Source organism: Drosophila hydei, unplaced genomic scaffold, assembly GCF_003285905.1.
Source record: "Drosophila hydei strain 15085-1641.00,03,60 unplaced genomic scaffold, DhydRS2 tig00000060-arrow-pilon, whole genome shotgun sequence".
NCBI lineage: Eukaryota > Metazoa > Arthropoda > Insecta > Diptera > Drosophilidae > Drosophila > Drosophila hydei.
In genome coordinates this window covers 6,343,884-6,364,171 of record NW_022045656.1, presented here as the reverse complement: position 1 = coordinate 6,364,171, position 20,288 = coordinate 6,343,884, and the positions used below count along the sequence as shown (strand labels likewise).

General features: G+C 38.7%; 3 protein-coding genes across 5 annotated transcripts; all 3 read left to right on the top strand.

Moving 5' to 3' along the window:
• Positions 1-600: 600 nt before the first annotated feature.
• On the top strand, positions 601-3,102 carry LOC111600586 (protein 5NUC-like). The gene is made up of 7 exons (XM_023316776.2): positions 601-703; positions 1,020-1,255; positions 1,311-1,461; positions 1,523-1,779; positions 1,876-2,152; positions 2,206-2,506; positions 2,562-3,102. Exons 2-7 carry the CDS (start codon positions 1,032-1,034, stop codon positions 3,047-3,049), a joined length of 1,698 nt encoding a protein of 565 aa, XP_023172544.2. The 5' UTR covers positions 601-703; positions 1,020-1,031; the 3' UTR covers positions 3,050-3,102.
• Positions 3,103-3,377: 275 nt separating this feature from the next.
• On the top strand, positions 3,378-5,648 carry LOC111600548 (protein 5NUC). The gene is made up of 6 exons (XM_023316693.2): positions 3,378-3,679; positions 3,734-3,869; positions 3,938-4,194; positions 4,247-4,523; positions 4,716-5,016; positions 5,071-5,648. The coding sequence occupies exons 1-6, from the start codon at positions 3,450-3,452 to the stop codon at positions 5,646-5,648; spliced, it is 1,779 nt and encodes a 592-aa protein (XP_023172461.2). The 5' UTR covers positions 3,378-3,449.
• An 8,351-nt stretch (positions 5,649-13,999) lies between these two features.
• LOC111600567 lies at positions 14,000-20,103 on the top strand. Of its 3 annotated transcripts, none has more exons than XM_023316752.2 (4): positions 14,000-14,051; positions 16,780-17,155; positions 17,252-17,401; positions 19,177-20,103. In XM_023316752.2, exons 1-4 carry the CDS (start codon positions 14,000-14,002, stop codon positions 20,093-20,095), a joined length of 1,497 nt encoding a protein of 498 aa, XP_023172520.2. In that variant the 3' UTR covers positions 20,096-20,103. The 3 variants fall into 3 exon arrangements, with proteins under 3 accessions (XP_023172520.2, XP_023172519.2, XP_023172521.1); XM_023316751.2 differs by having other exon boundaries at positions 17,249-17,401; XM_023316753.1 differs by lacking the exon at positions 19,177-20,103 and having other exon boundaries at positions 17,252-17,405.
• Positions 20,104-20,288: the final 185 nt, after the last annotated feature.

The window sequence follows — 20,288 nt, the reverse complement described above, 5'->3', positions numbered from 1 at the left end:
GTCGCAGCAAAGGATTTTGATATAATATGATGGTAAATAGAATTTCTGCTGCTAAGAGAATTCTCTTTATTTTATGTTATTAACATAATTGATTGTTTGAACAAAGCTAACAAATTTAAAAGAGTATATTAGTTTTATGCAATTGAAATTTCCCGTTTTCCCCATAGCAAAAGGTATTTAATACATAAGTAAATAATTAAACTTTTAATTGAAATAGTCATAATGATATATTCAGAGGTCTTTGGTAGTGCTTGCAGTCGAGTGAGTTTGCAAAAATTATTTTAATCTTTTATCTACTTTATGATGAAGCCAATATTTCGTAGTGAACTTTACATATACAATTTTTACATTTATATTGAATGAATGAAATTTAAGAGCAGCTTTATATTGCCCAACTTATAGGAACTGTTACTAAAAACCGCTTTTTGATATATATTTCCACGCATTTTTTCCGATTGGTATAGCTTCAAAGGCCGATTGAATTTTTGCATAGGGTAGCAGCAAATGTCACCAAACGTCACCGAGAATGACGTATATCATTGCATCATGATAAGGCACTTAGCAAGTCTCAACCGTATCCGTCACAGTATCGATAGCATTTGCCAGCCAGCATCCATTCAATTGGCAGTGGATTCGTAGACGTAGCTGTGGTCGGTTATAATACACTCAAAGGTGTTCATTTCATTCTCATTCTAATAATCTTGTAAGTTTACTCCTTGAAAGTATTTTACTTTGAATTTAAGATTGCAATTTATATAAAACAAAACAAATACTTTTAAATATGTAACTATATAAGATATAATTATACTGCAAAGTGAAGAAGATCTATTAGTATAGCCCATATATATAATATGTATACAAGGTATGAATATAGACCTCATAATTTAAATAGAAAATATGATAGATCGCATTAAGCTGATTTGACGTAAGGTACCTTCAGAATTATAATTAAAGCACATTATGTTTTACACATATATTAAATTATATTTCATATTATATTACGACAAACATTTTTTTAGCTTCCAAGCCAAATGATTCATCCATGGAAACTTTTGGCAATTATCTTGCTACTTGCCAAACAGCTGACAGCAAGTCCTTTAGAAGCGAAGCCCGTGGTATCAACTGAGTTTATAATACTCCACAATAATGATATGCACTCGAGGTTCGAGCAGACGAACGTCAACAGTGAAAGCTGTCCTCCGGAGGATGTCAAAAACAATAAATGCTACGGTGGCTTTGCACGTGTAGCCCATGAGTAAATTGCATAAAAGAGATTTATCACTCAGGTAAATAATAGTACTTTGTTACAGAGTTCGCAAACATCGTGCAGAGGCCAAGAATGGAGGAACTCCAGTATTTTATTTGAATGCCGGTGATACGTATGCTGGAACCGCATGGTTCACAATCTTCAAACATAAAATCGCCAGTGATTTTCTCAACAAATTGAAACCAGATGCCATGGTAAAAAAACATTATTAAAGTGTGTGAAATAATTTATTGATATATTATATTTTCATTTTAGTCTTTGGGAAATCACGAGTTTGATGAGAAGTTAGAGGGCCTCATACCATTTTTAAATGACGTCAGTTTCCCAGTGTTGGCCAGCAATCTGAACTTTACAGGGGAACCAGCATTGGCTGCAGCTAAGCATTTAGCCAATTCAACTATACTCGATGCAAATGGCACAAAAGTTGCTGTGATTGGATACCTCACGCCAGAGACGAGTTTGCTGTCAATAAAAACCAATGTTGAGTTTTATGAAGAGATCGATTCTATCAAGTGAGTAGCCTGATTTGGTTGATTGTCAGCTACTTAAATAATGATAGTAATATTAATTTATACACCTTTACCCTTATGTGAACTGCTTACTTTCAGCGCAGAGGCAGCTAAGCTTACGGCTCAAGGGTATACAATTATTATTGCCTTGGGACACTCAGGCTATAGAAAGGATCAGGAAATAGCTAGGAACTGTCCCGAAGTCGATATCGTTATTGGCGGACATACGAACACTTTCTTGTTCAATGGACCACAGCCAAGTGTCGAAAGTATAGACGGTCCCTATCCGACTATGATAACACAGAAGAGTGGGAAACAAGTTCCTGTCCTTCAGGCCTACGCCTACACGAAGTACTTGGGCAAATTACATGTGAAGGTAAGTTGAACCTGAAACAAACAAACTATATACTAAAGGAGGTTTATTAACAGTTCGATAAAGATGGAAATCTAATCGAATTTGATGGCTCGCCGATACTACTCGATGCTAGCGTGCCGCAAGAGAAGGACGTGCTGGATCTGCTCAGCGTGTACAGAGAGAATATTACAGCATTAGAAAATTCTGTGGTAGGGCATTCCAAGGTGTATTTGGAGGGCCGTAAGGCCTATTGTCGTTCCGTCGAGTGTAATATGGGAAATCTAATTACCGATGCAATGATATTTAGTAGAGTATTGGAAGATCAGGGCGGCGATTACTGGACAGATGCAGCTATTGCCTTGCATCACGCGGGCGGTGAGTACTTGCTGTAAATTCAAGAGAAGTATGAGACTTAAGCCTTACATTTCAGGTATACGCAGCTCAATTGAACGAAAGTCGGATGGAATTATAACTTTAGGCGATCTCATTACGGTTTTTCCGTTCGATAATGATATATATGTCTCACGAATTAGTGGCAAGACTTTAAGAAACGCACTTGAGCATTCGGTTTCGTCTAGATTCAATGAATCGAATGGAGCGTTTCTTCAGGTATCCGGCATACATGTGGCCTACAATAAAGCTATGCCAGATGGTAGCCGTGTTGTATCTGTGCAAGTGCGATGCGCTGACTGCATAGTGCCTTCGTACAGTGATCTGAATAATAACGCCTACTACAATGTGATCGTGCCACAGTTTATTCTTGATGGCGGGTTGGATTTCGCTTTGGTAGAGGAATCTAACCCTGTGAAAATACTTATGCAAAAGTCTATCGTTGCAGCTGTTCGCCAATACTTTAAGTACCGTGACTTCGTATTTACGGGACTGGAAGGTCGCATTGTGTTCACGGGTTCAAATTAATCCAATTTATATACAATAATATTAAGCAGAAATAAAACTCGATCACAGCCAGAGAGCAGTTAAAAATATTTAAATATCAATATTTTCGGGCTTTCCGTGTCGAGATATTAAAAAAGTAAAGTCAGATAATATTTATGAAAGTATGTGCATATATAATATTTTACATTACAAACATTATAAAACTAGCTAGAATTCGATTACCTGTAAATCGGTATTTAGCACAATATGAGTTCACTGAAAGTATCTTTCAATATAGGTACTAATAGCAGTAAAGTTCTTTAGTTTTGAGATATATATTTCGTATATCAGTCTCATTTGCAATGCTGCCTAGTTCATAGTTAACTTATCAACTTCAATCATTTATAGACTAAATAACAAAATAAAAACAGCAAATGAATAAATGAGTCTCAAAAGTGTTTCAATGATCGTCAAGTGGAATGTGGATTACTGGATTTTCATCATACTATTGCTATTGTTTGTTGGGCGAAATCTAGGCTTTAGGTTCTCCATAGTACACAACAATGATATACGAGGCAGATATGTGTCTATAAAGAGCCCCAAAGAAACTTGTCCCATAGGCGACGATGAGCGGGGTCTGTGCTTTGGGGGCATGGCGAGAGTAGCTACGGCGTGAGTATTTCCAACGATTTGGCGTTTGGATCGATCCAGCTGCTTTTTGTTTAGTGTGGCCAAGGCACGAGCTGAGGGTCCGACGATTTATCTGAATGCTGGCAATACATTTCAAGGCACGCCCTGGTATACTTTATACAAGGGAGATCTAGCGGCTGAGCTGCTGAATATTATTGAACCAGATGCAGTGGTAGGAAATGAAAACGTTCATTAAATCTCGTAAACATCCCAGACTTACACATTTCCTGCCTTAAACAGTCTTTTGGCAATCATGAGTTCGATGACAACGTGAAAGGTCTGATGCCTTTTTTAAGGAATGCAAAGTTTCCCGTTGTCTGCACTAATATGGAGTTTGAGAAGAATCCAATACTACGCAACATTACCAACTTAGCCAAGTCGGTTATCATCACAAAATTTGAAATGAAGATTGGAGTCGTCGGCTATGTAACACCCATGACAGTGAGTGAAGTGGCAGGTCTTCAAGTTGAAATTCAAAATGAAATACCGGCCATAAAGTGAGTCTGAAATCGGACTATTTTACAATAATCACGTAGTTTGTCTCATTAGTGCCGAAGTGAAAAAACTAATTGCTAAGGGAGTTAAGATCATCATTGCCCTCGGAAACTCTGGCTACAAAATGGATCAAGAGATTGCCGAGAATTGCATGGATGTCGACATTGTCGTCGGCGGACACTCGAGAACGTTTCTATTCACTGGCTCTCCACCAGCTAAGGAGATACCTGAGGGCAATTATCCGACTGTGGTCACCCGATCAAATGGTCAACAAGTGCCTGTGGTTCAGGCATATGCATTTGGCAAATATTTGGGTAAACTTGATGTCGAGGTAAGTTAAATGGGGAACAATCAGTTGAACTCTCTGTAGAACATATAATATAAATAAGTATTAATAGAGATAGTTAGTCGGCTGTAGGTAGGCCATTAGGTAGGACAAGTAAACACGGGAAGCATTACATAGAACCAATAGACTCATTTCACTATATGAACGAGCATGTATTTATAAGATAAATTCGAACAGTTTGACAATGGAGGATATCTGATCAAATATACTGGCTCACCCATACTATTGGACGATTCGATACAGCATGATATCAGAGTCCGATCTATGTTGGCCGGAAAGCGAGCTACAATAGAAAAACTTGAAGAGAAAATTGTTGGCACAACGAAGGTGCTGCTCAATGGGGACCCATCCGTGTGCCGAGAGCGCGAATGTAATTTTGGCAGCTTCATTGCAGATGCCTTTGTCTACGCCCGTGTTATTGAGAACTACGGCGGTGTTTATTGGACGGATGCTGCAATAGGCATCATGAATGCGGGAGGTAATTGACTTAAATCTTTATATATTCAAGAAACTTTTGACAGATCTCCATTAGGTATACGCTCGAGCATAGATCCGGGATCAGATGGATCCATAAGCGAAATGGATGTCATGAAGGCTTTGCCCTTTGGCAATCGCGTAGTAGTCAGTCGGATTACGGGCAAAGATCTTCTCAAAGCTTTGGAGTATTCGGCCACGTTGCGTCACACCAAGAAAGATGGCGGCTTTCTGCAGGTGTCTGGCATTCGCATGGTCATCAACTACAATCAACCCAAGGGAAGGCGCATCACATCAATAAACGTTCTATGCTCTCACTGTAGAATTCCCGAATACCTGCCCTTAATTAAAGACCGACACTATTCGGTGATTGTGCCCAATTATCTTTTCAATGGTGGCGATGGTCACAAATACTTCAAGGATCCCACAGAACCGAGTTTTGAAGAGCTCGAACTGATTGATAGGGAAATCTTAAACAAGTACTATATGGAGCACAAAGTGGTTTATCCCATGCTGGAAGGTCGCATAACTATAATTAACAAAAAGCGGCGAACAAGTGCCGCATCGACCCAAACACAATGTTTACTCATTCCCATTGTTCTAATTACCAAATATTCTATATTTTTTTATTGGTAATACCCTTTATGATATTTTGTAAAATATATATTTAGCTATATTTATATATATATATTTATATATATTATTTATATATATTTAAGACAAATCAGGAACATATATGCCATAGTACACATCGCGTCTTCTGCCCGTTACACACAGAACAAAAAACATTTGAAGTAGAGTATCTTGCAATCGAAAGGTTTCTCACCTGCTATTAGCCAGACTCTGCATGGAGAAACTGCAAGAGACTGCTAATCGCAGTCATTAATTGACAGCAATACCTAAAGCTAAGGTCTAACTAAGTATGTAATATGATCATCTTCGTTCTTCCACGGTGGATCATTAGCGATCTAATGTGGACTTTCGTCAGCTCAATTTTTTTAGTTTTCGTTAATTACTTAGTGCCGGGTCGTCGCACCGCCAGCTTGTGCATTGACCCTCCACCATTATACGACGCCCTTGGGCAGAGATGTGTCTATTTTTTATTTTACTCCTATATATGTGTGTATATATAGAGCCTCTCTGTAACAAGACACGCACTAATAAACACGGTCTGCTTAATCGGCTCGCACCTACCTTAGCTACCTCTTTGTCTGCCTGCAATCAAGTTAGAACACCAATTTAATCTTTGGCTCTTACCAAGTTGATCTCATCACAATTTCGAGAACCCAAATACAGATGCAATTCAAAAAGCAAATTACTTCACTAAAAGTGCTGAGCAAAATATATTACGTATATATAAATGTTCTGTAGTTTCCGAAAAGTTAGCTTTAAATTATAGTTTAGAAAGTTACGATATATGTTCGATAAAACTAAGTGTTATCATCGGGATTTCCTCTTGGAAAGTATTTTAGTCTAACAGCATAGAAAGAGTTGAATTTTTGTCAAACAGAAACATATATTTTTATATTATATATGAATGGGTGGAGTATGGAACGGTCGCCTGTGTAAGGTAAAAACATTGACTAATTATTTACTTTATGACATTTGCAGTTCAAGTTCCTTTAGAATCTAATACTAGTTTTAAAAATTTTCTGAGAAATAGAAAAATATGCTTGTAATTAGGACAAATATTATTATACTTCAAGTCTCTAGCTAGAACAAACGTATAGACAGATAGATTCATAGATTTGGCTGTTCTTACGAGTCAAGAATATATATACCCTATGCAATCTGCCATGTATTCATATTTTATTATGTTATTTTAGTAATATTTACATCCACTTATATCATAAGGGTCAATCATGTGGCAGGTGACATCCAACGGATCATTAAAAGAACGAGTTTATATTATTATAGTTATAATTTGTTTAGCTAAGCTTTTTCCGCCTTTTGAATTAAACCTCCTGGTTAGCTTGCTTCAATGTGCATTCGCGTGTGCCCGTTGAGCTTGAGATCTGAGTCCCCCCAATCCTTGTGCTTGCCCTTGACTCTAGATACGAGTAGCTACCGGCGCGTTTAGGTGCTACTGCTGCTGTTGTTGCTGTTGCTGATGTCGTGAGAAACACACTCACATACATACATATACACACGTACATACATGCACTTGAAAGGCAAAGGTAAAGACAGCAAATGACTCGGTCGTAGGCGACACAAAACACTATCTGCTGGCAGTGGCTGTGGCTCTGGCTCTGGCTCTGGCTTTGACTTTGACTTTGACTTTGACTTTGAGTTTGGCCTAGGGCTTAAGGCCCTGGCAATGGGGAAGTCTTCTTCTTCAGTAATTATAGCGAGCAGCTTAACTTAAACTCTGTCTCGCCACTTGATGTCAGCTGTGCTTTGGATTCTTGGTTTTCGGCTCTCTCCGGGGTCTTTGGCTGGGCGTCGGTCAAGTGCAGAATCGGGCATTTTGCACGGCACTTTAGCTTTCAGCTATCAGTCATTCAGTCATTCGCTCATTCAGTTAGTCATGGTTAGCAACAACAACAAGAGCAGCAGAAAAAGGTTCTTGAACTCACCCACACCCGAACCCGGACCCGCACCCGCATTTCTATTCGCATTCACAGTCACATTGAATGTCTGCTTAAATGCCGAGATGTTGGCAGTGGCATTTCAATTTGCCAAATAGACTCGCCACTAACTAAGTGTGTGTGTAGGTGTGTGTGTGTGGGTGTGTGAGTGTCTGTTTGTAATGACCCTGGCCGTGGAAATGAGACCTGGGACCATCTGTTAGGCTGACACTTGGTAAGAGCATAGGTAACTCGTAAGTATAAGCTTCTTCGGCCTCCCATCCCCCTCTTCCTCTTCCTTGCCCAATTTAAACGGTAAATGTTCTTATAAAAGAGAACTTCCGTCTTTGAGTTTCATTGCTGACTTCCTCAACTCCGTATTCTAATGGCCATATTAGTGGCACTAACTGGCATTCACGCTGCTCTACATCAAATTGAGTCTAGGAGCTTTGGGGCACGTGAGTGTCCCCACGAAAGATCATGTTCGGTTGATAAGTAGGTTGGGGGCTGAGTATGTGGAATAACAGTTGAAGCAACAAATTAGTTGAAAATAATCTTCATTCAGCGCGATTTTCGTGTTTTGACTTTTGTTGTAGTTGTTATTTTTCATGGCTTTGTTATTTTGCTGCCAGTTGCCAGTTGCCTATTGCCTTTTGCCTTTTGCCTTTTGCCAGTTGGTCGTGATTTTTTTGCCGCAGTTCGCCAGAAACGTTGAATTGGCTTCACCTTTTGACATGGAATTCGAAATGACGTGAATCACACAAAGAGGAACTCAAAACTTCGTTATTGTTGTTGTTGTCGTTGGTCTTTCGTGGACATCATTGGCATGGGCCAAATTTGCCTCGTCCTCATTCTCTTGATTGCCAAGCTAGCTAGCTCTCTGCTCAGCCATAGGCCATTAGGCATCAGGCATTCGGCCAAGAATCGGGAATCGGGAATCGGGCATTGGGCATGCCAAATGCTCATGTCTCTTTGGCTGGCTTTTGTGATCGAAATTATTTACCGTTGATATGGTTATGGCTAAAGCAGCGTACAGCTTGCTCCGATATCAAGAAGCGCACAGACGAGTAATCTGCTTAAGATATTATACCCTAGCATAAGCATATAACAACTTTGTCACGATTCGTGTAACGCATGAGTGGGCGCATTTCACAATTTCTGCAGCACACTTCATACATATTATATACTCATCTATGGCATATATATAGGAAAATATTCATATTTATAAATCACATTAATCTGTTTGACTGATTGGATTTTAATGGTCTATCGAAGACGTCGATGCTAGGATGCTTCAGCAAAAATGAAGTTTTTAAACAAAAAAATCTTTAATAATTAGGAAATATATTCATATATATTTTTAGAAAATCTTCAAGGGCATCAACTCCATTTTCTTTAAAGTGCTTTAAAATAATTCCCTTTTTTATCTATTTTATGAATCAATCGAATTGAATCATTTCAATATTCCTGGCAGACTTAAAAACAGTAAAAAAATGTGTTTATGAGTCAAATATAAATTTCAATTTCAAATATAAATTTCCCATTTTTTTACAATAATGAAATTCTTGAACTATTCAAATATTGATTTTTAAAAAGTTCTTATTTATAATATACATCAAATATATTTGGGGCCAAGCTGATTTAATATTAAGCTTACTTGCTTATGAAGAAGTACTTGACACAACACCAAATACATAATTACGAACACTCAGCGGGTTACTTCACCAAACTGAAGTATTAATCTCGTAATTTATATAGATAATACGGATTTGAAATATTGATATTCATATATATAATATGTATCTAGCCGAATGAACAAATGTCAGACTACAAATTGTTGGGCTTAATGCTTATACTGTAGTATATTTCATAGATAGAGTTTAAATCCAATTCCAAACAACTCCACAATTTGTTGTTCAAACCATGATAACATTAACATTAGCCTTTCGTAGGGTATATAAAGTTCATCTTGGGTAATAATTTCGTTAGTTACGCTTAGCATTTATTGCAAATGCTGATCGCGATTTCGCATATTTTAATAACTTATTGGAAAATTCGATGGGACTGCGAAGCATATGAATTTATGTATGAATAAACTGGAGGGCAATTTTGTGGGCTTGGCCATCACGACACGTGGTAAGTGATGCAGGCCAAGAGATGCAAATGCTGATGACCTTCGCATATCAAGGACAACAGCAGACAGCAGCAAAGGATGACTACAAACACACATACGTACCTACACAAATATGTTTTGTATGTAGATTTACTGCTGACATAGGTTCAAATCAAAAGCAAATGCCAAATGGGATTTGAGCATCGGATCAGCATCATGAGCTGAATGTCATTATAGAATATTTAATCCTTTGATTTGATGCGGAAAATCTACCTGTATAATATAGTTGATAAGCATACCCGTCGCCACTCTCTTCCACTCTCCGCTCTTCAATAGGCAACATACCATGACCATGACCATGTCATCATCATCAGAGCTCAAGTTGACGCTAAAGTGGATTGCGAGTCGCTTTATACAGGAGCAATGCACGCACCTGAGATACAGATTCAAATATTTATTTACACTTGTGTGCGTGCATGTGCGTGTGTATGGGTATGGGTAGAGGCAAAAATAAACCGAAGCAACGACGCGCTGTTGCGCGTCTGCGCGTGTTGCCAAAGTCCGTTTGCAAAGTCGAGGATTTTCTACCAAAAGGCGAATTAAATTCCTCAATCTTGTGCCAAGTTTATTTTTAGACCAAACAGCGCAGAGCCCCGAACAAGTCGCTGCGAAAACTAGCAATGAAATAAAGCTAAGAAAAGGGATACAACGACAACAACAACAACAGCCCAGAAAACGAAGAAGAAGAAGAGCAGCAACAGAGACGAAGACGAAGCTGAAAAGAAGCAGCAGCAGCAAAAGACGAACCAACAAAGTAAGCACACAAATGGTGAAGATCAGAAGATCAACTAGCAGCAGCAGCAGCAACAGCAGCAGAAGCAGCGACAGCAGCAGCAGCAGCACTAAAATAAGCAAGGGAGCAACAGCAACATGTATAGATGGATATGGATGAATGCTGTTAAGACGAAGGCCATCCAAATAGTTGCCTTTAGACGCCAAAGTTCTTGATCCAGCAGCAGAGCTGTGTCGTTACGTTCAATTAAACAGGTCGTTCAAATGAACAGTTCAAACATTCATTAGCACCAGTTCAATGAGAACTCCAAATGAACTGCTGCCCAACGCTGAACTAGTGCGACTCAAATATGAATCATGGAACTTATTCATCATATTGAACTAGAATGTTCAACACTAAATCCCGATAGCGAGAAGACGCGACGCGGCGGTCACATTAAACTGAATGCGTCGACAGGCCTACGCTGCAGCAGCGGCAGCGACAGCGACAGCGGCAGCAACAGCGACGTTACCGTCAGCGTCGGCGTCGCCCCGGCGGCAAAATCAGCTTCGAGAACAACAACAACAACAATAACGTCAATAAACGTTACACGTAGGGCGGCCCAAAATCTTGGTGCGTTCCTCGATAGAATTTTTGATTGCACTACGCACGCACAGACTCGGCCACAACCTCAGCCAACATTTTGCTGCTGCTGCTGCTGCTGGGCAGCAGTCAACAACCGCCCAGATTGAAGCTGAGACATAGGCTCAGCCCTACTTACTACTAGACCCATTGCCATTGCCATTGCCAATGCCAATGCCAATGGCAATGTGGCAATGTGAGGCGTTCGCAGGAAGCGTCTTTGGGCCTGGCCAACTGGGAAAATGAACGCATTCCATTTCCCATGACTCTTAATCACCTGGCCATTATTATATTTACTCGAACTGCGCGACTCGTATATAATTATACCCCACACCCACCTATCCAACTAACCAACTATTTAACCATCCATGTGTCGAATTGGATTAACCATCGATTACGACGCTGCACGTTAAAAAGACACACAGGGGGATGCCACAAGATACTAGAGATGCTGCAGCATCACTCACTAAACGAAATTATATATATAGAATATACGTAATATCCTTAGTTATCTGATTGGAAATAGCCAATTAGAGTTTAAACGTTTTGTACATAAATAGAGAAATTAAAAAAAATTTCTATTGATATAATTAACATAGAAACTTACAAAGTTAATAAATAAACAATATAAATGATTGATTTTGAATATTTTAAAGCACTAAAAATAAATTTATAAAATTCTAGTTTATTTATAATAATTGATTTTTTTCCAAAAATTATTTTTTTAACAATAAAATTAAAGCAGTACAAATGTTTTTTATTTAATTTTTCTTTTTTAATTCGAATTTATATTTACTTAATAATTTTACTTTAATTCGATCTTAAATAATAATAATATAATAATAATAATAATAATAATAATAATAATTTATTATAATATGAGCTCAAAATATTATAATAAATTAATAGTGCTCCCCAATTTTCCACAGTTTTAACAATATCTACAAATTTTTAAAATTAGTTTCTAATATTTTACAAAAATGTTGAATATTGATCTAAAGGGAAAATTATTTGATTTGGAAGACTCTAATTTTAGCAGATGAATAAATAACAAATCGTAAAGCTACAAGCTTTTTAGTTAACTTCTTTCAGAAAAGTCTAGCAAAAAGAGCTGAGATTTTAAATACCAACTATAATATTCCTTGCCAGATAGATTGCCATACATATACACGAGTAAATATAGATGCACATAAACCACTATACATGTTCGAACTCATATTGCGGATCTTTCGGTTGGCTTTTGACTTGATGGTATATTTGATGGGAGCACCCGCAGAATTATTGTCAAAATGCAAAAGAGAAGATCATTATTACATTTCACGCTTCCAGGCAGGGATCGTAAAACCGAAACCACAAACCAGTCGAAACGTCAGCGTCGCAGTCGACGTTTGCCGACGACGGCAACTGCGATAGCGTACCAAATTAATGGAACCACCGCGCAGGGCTGGAGCTGGATGAGCAAAGGGGCGGCGGTGTTCACGACGCAGTTGTGGCACGGGACGGCAACGGGAACGGGAATGGGAACGGGAACGTGAACGGGAACGGGGCCCTGACACAAGCCCAGGTAAGAAGTGGGACCAGCAGAACCTAAAACCAAAGCCGCGTTGTGGGAGAAAGAATAAAACTAACAATGAACAGCGGACTGCGGACTGCGACTCCCATTGGAATGATGGCAGCAGCGTGCAATCCAGGCACGTTTGCATATGTGTGTATGTGTGTATATGTGTATGTGTGCAAGTGGAAGTGTATAAAAGTGTGTGTGTGTGTGTTTGGTATTTCGGTTTTGGCCCGCTTGTCTGTACCTTTGCACCGACGCCACCGTCGCGGCTTTATTGCGCTCTTTGTCTACCATTCTGTTCGGTTCTGTTCAGTTCTGTTCGACTAAGAGCAAGAAGTCATCAAGTCCCAGTGCCGCACGATCGCAAGCACGCACGCACACAAGCAAACACACGCACACACACATACACACACACATATTGCACACGACTACGAAATGCGCAAATAGTTGTTCGGCTTTTGGGAATGGGTACGGGTTCGGGCTTGGATTTGGGTTCGGGTTCGGTTTCGGATTTGGTTTCGGGCTAGTTCTTGTATTTTCTTTTCTACTGCCATCGTCACACGTACATATTTACGTTAGTATTTGTATTCTTCGCTGCTTTCGTTGAGAATTCATTCATGTTCATACGCATACACATACATACATGTGTGTATATATATATATGTGGAGAGAGATGCTTACATACATACATATAAATATATGAATCGGCCTTTTGGGCCTGACCGCCAATTTCCTTTTTAAGCTAACAATCTGGCCCTCTTCACGACATTTACCATTGTGTACTTGGCCAAGCAACAACCGATCCGTAAAGAGCTCACAGCGACCCCAAGCAGAAGCCACGAAAAGTCCTCAGATTCTATTTGTGTGTTCATTTGGTGCAAGGATTTAAGACGCGTCACTGTGTGTGTGTGCGTGTCATTTAGTACTTTGTGCCTGTGCCTGTGCCTGTGTCTGTGTGTATGTGTTGAGTGCGAGTCATCGCCATCGTCCATCGACTCAATTCGTAACGTGCTGCGCGCATTGGAATAGGAAGTTCACATCGCAACTGGAAACTGGAAATTGGAAATTGGAAGTGTTGGCGTTCTGGAATCAGGCAGTCGTAGCAGCAGAAGAAGTCGCAGTCGCAGCAGCAGCGAGTTTCTTCTTCGGCTCTTGACGGTTCGCGGTTGCGTGATATAGCCTGGCTATCAGTTAGTTCAGTCGAAGGCTTACAGTGAACGCGACGCAAAGTGCCAACGGTTCTTCGATCTCTCAACAGCATCTACGCGTTCTCGTTACTCAAATTCCCTTGTGCACAAGAGATCCTCGAGAGTTATTAACCTCTTGAACTAAATCATGGCCAAAATCATTTTGTTTTGTGTGCTCAGCCTCTTGGCATGCGCTGCAGGTTAGTAATAAAATAAATCAAAAATACAAACAAATTAATATTAAATATTTCAAATATTCTGTTAAAATTCAAAATTAATGTATATATCAAATATATTTTTAACATATAGTATTTTTTAATCTTTTTGAAAACTTGAGCTATATTTGAAAGATAAGTAAAATTTAGTTAAATGTAGATTTTTAATGTTGAAATAGGTTTTTACTAGAGATCTACAAATTAATTACTATCTGATCGAAAATGATTTAGAATTTTAATATATTTTTAATATAATATCTCCATATTTATGCAGATATTTTTCCAATTTGTCAAAACACTTCGAAAACTGAGCTAAGCATTGCCTTCAAAAACTGTAGTGAATGCTTCTTGAATTTTTATAAATTAAAAACGTATTAACTAAAGTACAATTCTTACTGTAAAATAATAGAGCACTCCCATCATTATTTCAAAGTCATTAAATATGAATTTTCTTCAAGCCGATTAAGAGTAGAAATGCTTTTTCTATAGCTCTAAGCTATTTAGTTTTTATTTTTTTTATAAATTTCGTTCCTAACCCGACCCGATCTTGAGATCGTGCATAATAATCATTTGGCTGCTAACCGGAGGGAAGTTAGGTGCCAACAAATAACTAGGCAGGAGGCCATCATTTGATTGCATTTGCGCCGCGAGGCTCGTGAATCGAGATTCGCGATTCGCGATCTGTGATCTGAGATCCGCGTTCACCAAAGCTGACTTTGAGTGCATCATTAGAGACGTGCTAGATTCGTGGGGAAACGCTATAGACTGAATATGGGGGCCAGGCAGAGAGCCTAGCTAGGCAATTACCTTGAATTATAGTGCTCCAACTAAGTTTGGAGCTGAGAAACTGGGCGAACTGCAGTTCAATTATTGGGTTACCCGATGGGCTGCTCATGCAGAAGTCCAGGCCAAATTAGCGGCAATTCAAAATGGGTTCGCAACTGCTTTTCCTCTACGCCAAATGATAAAAAATGAGAAAAAAAAGAGAGAGAGAGAGAGAGAGAAAGACAGTTAAGTAGATGCCATTCTAGTTAGATATCCCAATAATTTGAAAGACCTTATTTTAAGACAGACATTCATAATCGAAGATATATTTGATAACAATAATATATTATACTGAAAAGGTTATAAGACTCTAATCTTTACTAGTAACAAATAGAGGGACTTCAAGAAATGTAGGAAAACATTAAAATGTAAATGAAAATAGAAAAGTTTAATGAATTATTAAACAAATAACAAAATGTTTTATAAATAAGATTTTGAAATACAGAAAATATGAAATAAATGACTTAAGGCAGAGTTCAAGTCCTACTTAGTAATCAAAATATATTGAAATGATATTTTACAACATATCGATTTACCGATTACAATACTACAATAATAATATAAAAAAAATAAATATTAATTTTTAATGATATTCAAACTATTGAATAGATTTGGAATAAGCCAAAAATTCTGTATATAAATTTAAATATATTTATGTATTGAGCAATATATATTCATAAATGTAATTAAGATTATCTGGGATCGCTTCAGTGCAATCGCATAATGAAATTCATTGTTGATATATTAATTATATTGATGGTTTATTATATTTTGAGCACAGAGTCTTTATTCATTCACTTCAGTATAGGAAAAGATCCTAACCGAGATAGAGAGAATATATGCATTGGCACTCCGCCTGGCTGTCCGCCTGTCTGTCTGTCTGTCTGTCTGTTTATCTGTTTGCCTGTCAGTGCTACGTTTACTTTGACTCCGATGTGTTTGTGTCTTGCATTTAAAATTGCCGGAAATAATTTCATATACAAGCATAAGCGAGGCAAACATTGGAACCCTCACATAGGGTCTATAGGGTAGTACCCATATAGCTCTCCGTTGCCTAGCCATCACAAGTTCCATAAATAGGCTCTTCCGTTTGGCTAGAGTCAACGAATCAGCATTGAAAATGAAAATATCTATAGCTATAGCTGTTTGTACAACCAATACAAATACACACATACTTAGGTTGTTGTTGTTGTTTAGCATGGTCATGAGGTATTCGACCATTCAAGCCAGCTACCTGTTAGCTCATGTCCAAGCAAAGTCAACTCATTGTCATCTTTGAGAGTTCCAGACGATTATATAAGAAGAAAAAGAGGAAGAAGAGGAGGTAAATAGAAACCCCAAAAGCTGAAAGATACTTTATTATTATTCTGGATACCTTCTACCCAACATTCTTCTTGGCATTGGGCTAATTAATGTCATCATCGCTATTATTTTTCATCAGATTTTATGTAATTAGCTTAAGTAGCTGTATCTGTATCTGTATCTGTATCCGTAACTGTACCTGTACCTGTGTGTATGTGTACATGCAGCGGGTCATAGACCGATAAATGCTTCTGTTCATCATCATCATTACCATTGCCATGAATCATCAAGCACTTGACTCTAACTCGGTTCTCCCTTTGTCCAAGTCGCAGCCCAAGTCCAAGACCAAGTTGGACTTCTGCTTTTTATAGAAGTGTGTGTTTGTCATTCGGATTGCTCGTTTTGGTAATCCTATTTAATGATATTTACTTTGGATACGATTACGATTTCGATTCCCATTGCCGTTACGGTTACGCATTGCGATTGTTCAGTATTCAGAGCGGATTGTCTCACAGGTTCATTGACCGGAAGTTTTTCGAATTGAATTTGATTTGATTTCTGTGGTCTTTTTATTCTTTTTGATTAGGTCAACGCATTACGACTATACATTTGGATGGTGTGCAGTATTTTATCAGTCGTATGAATCCGTATTCACCGGAGCTAAACTATTTCTTGGCCTATCAGTACTGCCGATCACTGGGCCTGCAGCTGGCCTCGTTTGAGACCAAGGAGAAGGCCGAGTCGATGACCACATATCTGAAGAATGCCGGCTATGGCAATTATGATTTCTGGACCTCCGGAAATCGTTTGGGCACGGGCATGTTCCTATGGATGAGCACCGGACTACCGTTCAATGCAACATTCGATTTCTTTGAGAATTCGGCCGATGCCATCCAAGCGGGCCTGCTCGATCCCGTCGATCACAATAGCAACACCTCGCCACAGCGCACGGCACGCGACAGGTAAGACATGATTCGATTATTGGGAAGTTCAATTGCTGCGGAGGAAGCACAGATTTGACTTGAGGCTACCTTAACTTCTCTTTGTCTATATAGCAGCAGTGGTGCCGAGAAGGGCTGCGTCATACTGAAGCAGCCGACGCTGAAATGGATGCCCGAGGACTGCTCTGCCGTTAAGGATTTCATTTGCGAACAGACTCGCTGCTATTACTACAACTATGGCAGCATTCCAGTATCGTCTGCGCAGGGGTAAGGACTACTAAAGAGAGAGAGAGAGAGAGAGAGAGAGAGAGAAAGAAAGAAAGAGAAAGAGAGAGAGAGCAACGATATAAAAAGCAAACAAAAAGAAAATATATAAATCATCAATCATAAAAGAAATATAACTTAATAACTACGTCTACTATTCCCTCCTCTAAGTATAATAAATCGAGCTACACGAATGCTTAAGTTGCACTTTAAGCGTATATTCTTAATTAAGTATATAAACACCCAACCCAACCCAACCCGAAATAAATATTTATATAACACATAACGCAATGATACGTGATTAATAAAAAGTTAATTTAGTTGACCACAAAACGAAACAAAAAAAAAACAAAAGAAATCAAAAAGAAAAACAGAAACAGAGACTCATATACACACACAATGGAACGCTGCCAAGCGTTCAGTTCAAAAAGTAATACAATACTTAATCAAATAGGTGAGCTAAACCCCAAATCGTTAAACTTTACAATTATTACACACATATGCCGTACACATATGCTGATCCTGAATCTAGTTCAGGCTCTGCATATTTGTATCTATGTTATATATCTAATACAGAAGACTAATGCGCAGCTACCAGCCTATTTACTACTAACTTAAAGAACACTACAAATTTATCATAAATATATTTATTTACAACAATTCGAGGCTTAAAACAAATATGATACCAAAACAAAAAGCAAACCAATTTGTGCAAGCAGCGGGAAAAACAATGAAGATTTAATTTTTTTAATTAAAAAAAAATTTATTAAAACTTAATATATATTTAAAAAACAAATCTTGATAGGAACTAACTACATTTGAAAGAAAATATATTAAATCAATTAAACATTATTTGTAATTAAATTCTTTTCGTCAAATTTATTGTCCAAAATATATTTAGATTATTTCAAGAATTGCACTTAAAATTAATTGATAAAAAGATTTAAAAATAATTACAATACTGAATTCAGTGGGAGAAATAAAACGAAAATCGAATTTATAAGGTAAAATGAATAACAAAATAGAGAAAATTAAAAAAAAATGTTAATAATAGTAATGAATAACAATAATATATAGGAAACAGAAAATTAGAATAAAAATTCGAAACCAGTTAAAACATTTAAATAAAGCTGAAACTAATGAAATATGATTAGGCTTTAAGATTAAAAGAGCTACAAAATAATTAGGAATTAATTATAAAAAAAATAGTTCAAATGAAATATTTAAAATTAAAATTGATTATGAAGAACGTAAAGCATTAAAAACAATACAATACAATACAAGCAATACAGAATAATTTAATAATACATTAAATTACTAGGCTGAAGCGTAAAGACCTAAAAACAAAAGTAAATTTTAAAGTAGAATTTCATAATTTTTTCTAGAGGTTTGCACAAATTGGGGCCATTTGAGCGTCACTTTCGAGACTCCTATTGAAATTTGGTGGTTTGGGGCTTAGCTTTTCCCATAGAATGTTGTTGTTGTTGTTGTCGTTGTTGCTGTTGTCACTAAGATTTGTGCTCAACTAACTAACTTTAGCTTCCGACTCGCACTTTCGCACTAACCCAAATGCCAAGCTCGCTGCAAGTCAATCGACCTATGTAACACACTGATGCATATGTATATGGCATATTTTCATAATACATACATGTACATATGCTTTTCTCATACATATATACATATTCATATACATATATATATATATATATATATATATATATATATATATATTGGTTCCATGTATGTAATCTTGCTTTACTTTGCTCCGCCTGCTGCAGACGTCCCATTACTTCAACCACACCACGCACACCTGCCGATCTGCTGAATCTACCATCGACCACGCCGCTGCCTCTCATCATGTCCACCAGCGTCGGCGGCGGTCTCTTTGCCAAGCCCAAGTCATCCATGTCGATGTCGGATTCAGCGCAGCAGCCCTCAACTGTGTGGTTCAAGCTCAATCACGATCGCTCGCTGGTTGATTCGGATGCCACTGATGTGGACGCAGACCTCGAGGCTGATGTGGAGGAGCACGACGATGCTGATGGCGAGACTGATTTCGATGAACATGAGCATGAAACTGGCGATGCCTCCAACGAGCATGCACGTGAACTAGGCGATGCCGACGGCGATGTTAAGGAGCACGTTTTTCCGCTGAACGACAACGAGCTGCACAACGAAATGCATTCGATCGAGGAGCTGCAGCTGCAGCTGCAAGCTCAGGCCAACGAGGAGCAGCCAGAGCATGAAGAGGATGCACCAGAAGCGGACGAGAATGCCAGCGCAGATCACGAGGCGGAAGCCGAGGCTGAGTCAGAGTCTGAGCCTGAGACGGACTCGCACTACGAGTCGTCAGCCAGGGTCAGCGATGCACCAGCAGCTGCATTGCCCAGTTCCACAGAGTCGCCGGCCATCGAGGTGCGTCTGAAGCAGATAGCACAGGATTTCGAGAAGATGACCAGTTCCCAGGAGCTACAACGCGCGGCTGCTGCAGGCGTCAGCAAGGATGAGATGACGCCACAATCCTCGCTCTCACTCAGCGATCTCATCCGCACGCTGCGTCCCAACGAACAGCAAATCATACCACAAATCGACTCCGATTACTCCAATGCAATGCGTGTGCTGGGCAAAACCTCCGCCGTGGTTGGCAACGAGGATTCGCGCAAGTTCAAGGTGTTGCCCGAATCGCACAACTTCTAGCTGACCTAAGGCATAAGTGCGAAGTGTGAACATCAGTTTATGGGGCACTGTCGCGGGTTCCACTGAGGAATGTTCATTATAGATGCCCAATGACGCTTCTCTCTGCGGACCCACAACAGCTAACACATACTCTCTCTCTGTAGAAATTAATTAATCACAATTTGTCCAATCCGAGCTGAGAGTCTGCCACACT

Bases quoted from the DNA above. Each gene is read 5' to 3' on its own strand.
- LOC111600586 (XM_023316776.2), top strand. From the start codon at position 1,032: ATGATTCATCCATGGAAACTTTTGGCAATTATCTTGCTACTTGCCAAA. The intron at 1,462-1,522 runs GTAAAAAAACAT...TTTTCATTTTAG, and splicing joins AATTGAAACCAGATGCCATG to TCTTTGGGAAATCACGAGTT. The intron at 2,153-2,205 runs GTAAGTTGAACC...GTTTATTAACAG, and splicing joins TGGGCAAATTACATGTGAAG to TTCGATAAAGATGGAAATCT.
- LOC111600548 (XM_023316693.2), top strand. From the start codon at position 3,450: ATGAGTCTCAAAAGTGTTTCAATGATCGTCAAGTGGAATGTGGATTAC. The intron at 3,870-3,937 runs GTAGGAAATGAA...TGCCTTAAACAG, and splicing joins TTATTGAACCAGATGCAGTG to TCTTTTGGCAATCATGAGTT. The intron at 4,524-4,715 runs GTAAGTTAAATG...AAATTCGAACAG, and splicing joins TGGGTAAACTTGATGTCGAG to TTTGACAATGGAGGATATCT.
- LOC111600567 (XM_023316751.2), top strand. From the start codon at position 14,000: ATGGCCAAAATCATTTTGTTTTGTGTGCTCAGCCTCTTGGCATGCGCT. The intron at 17,156-17,248 runs GTAAGACATGAT...TTGTCTATATAG, and splicing joins CAGCGCACGGCACGCGACAG to CAGCAGTGGTGCCGAGAAGG. The intron at 17,402-19,176 runs GTAAGGACTACT...CGCCTGCTGCAG, and splicing joins CCAGTATCGTCTGCGCAGGG to ACGTCCCATTACTTCAACCA.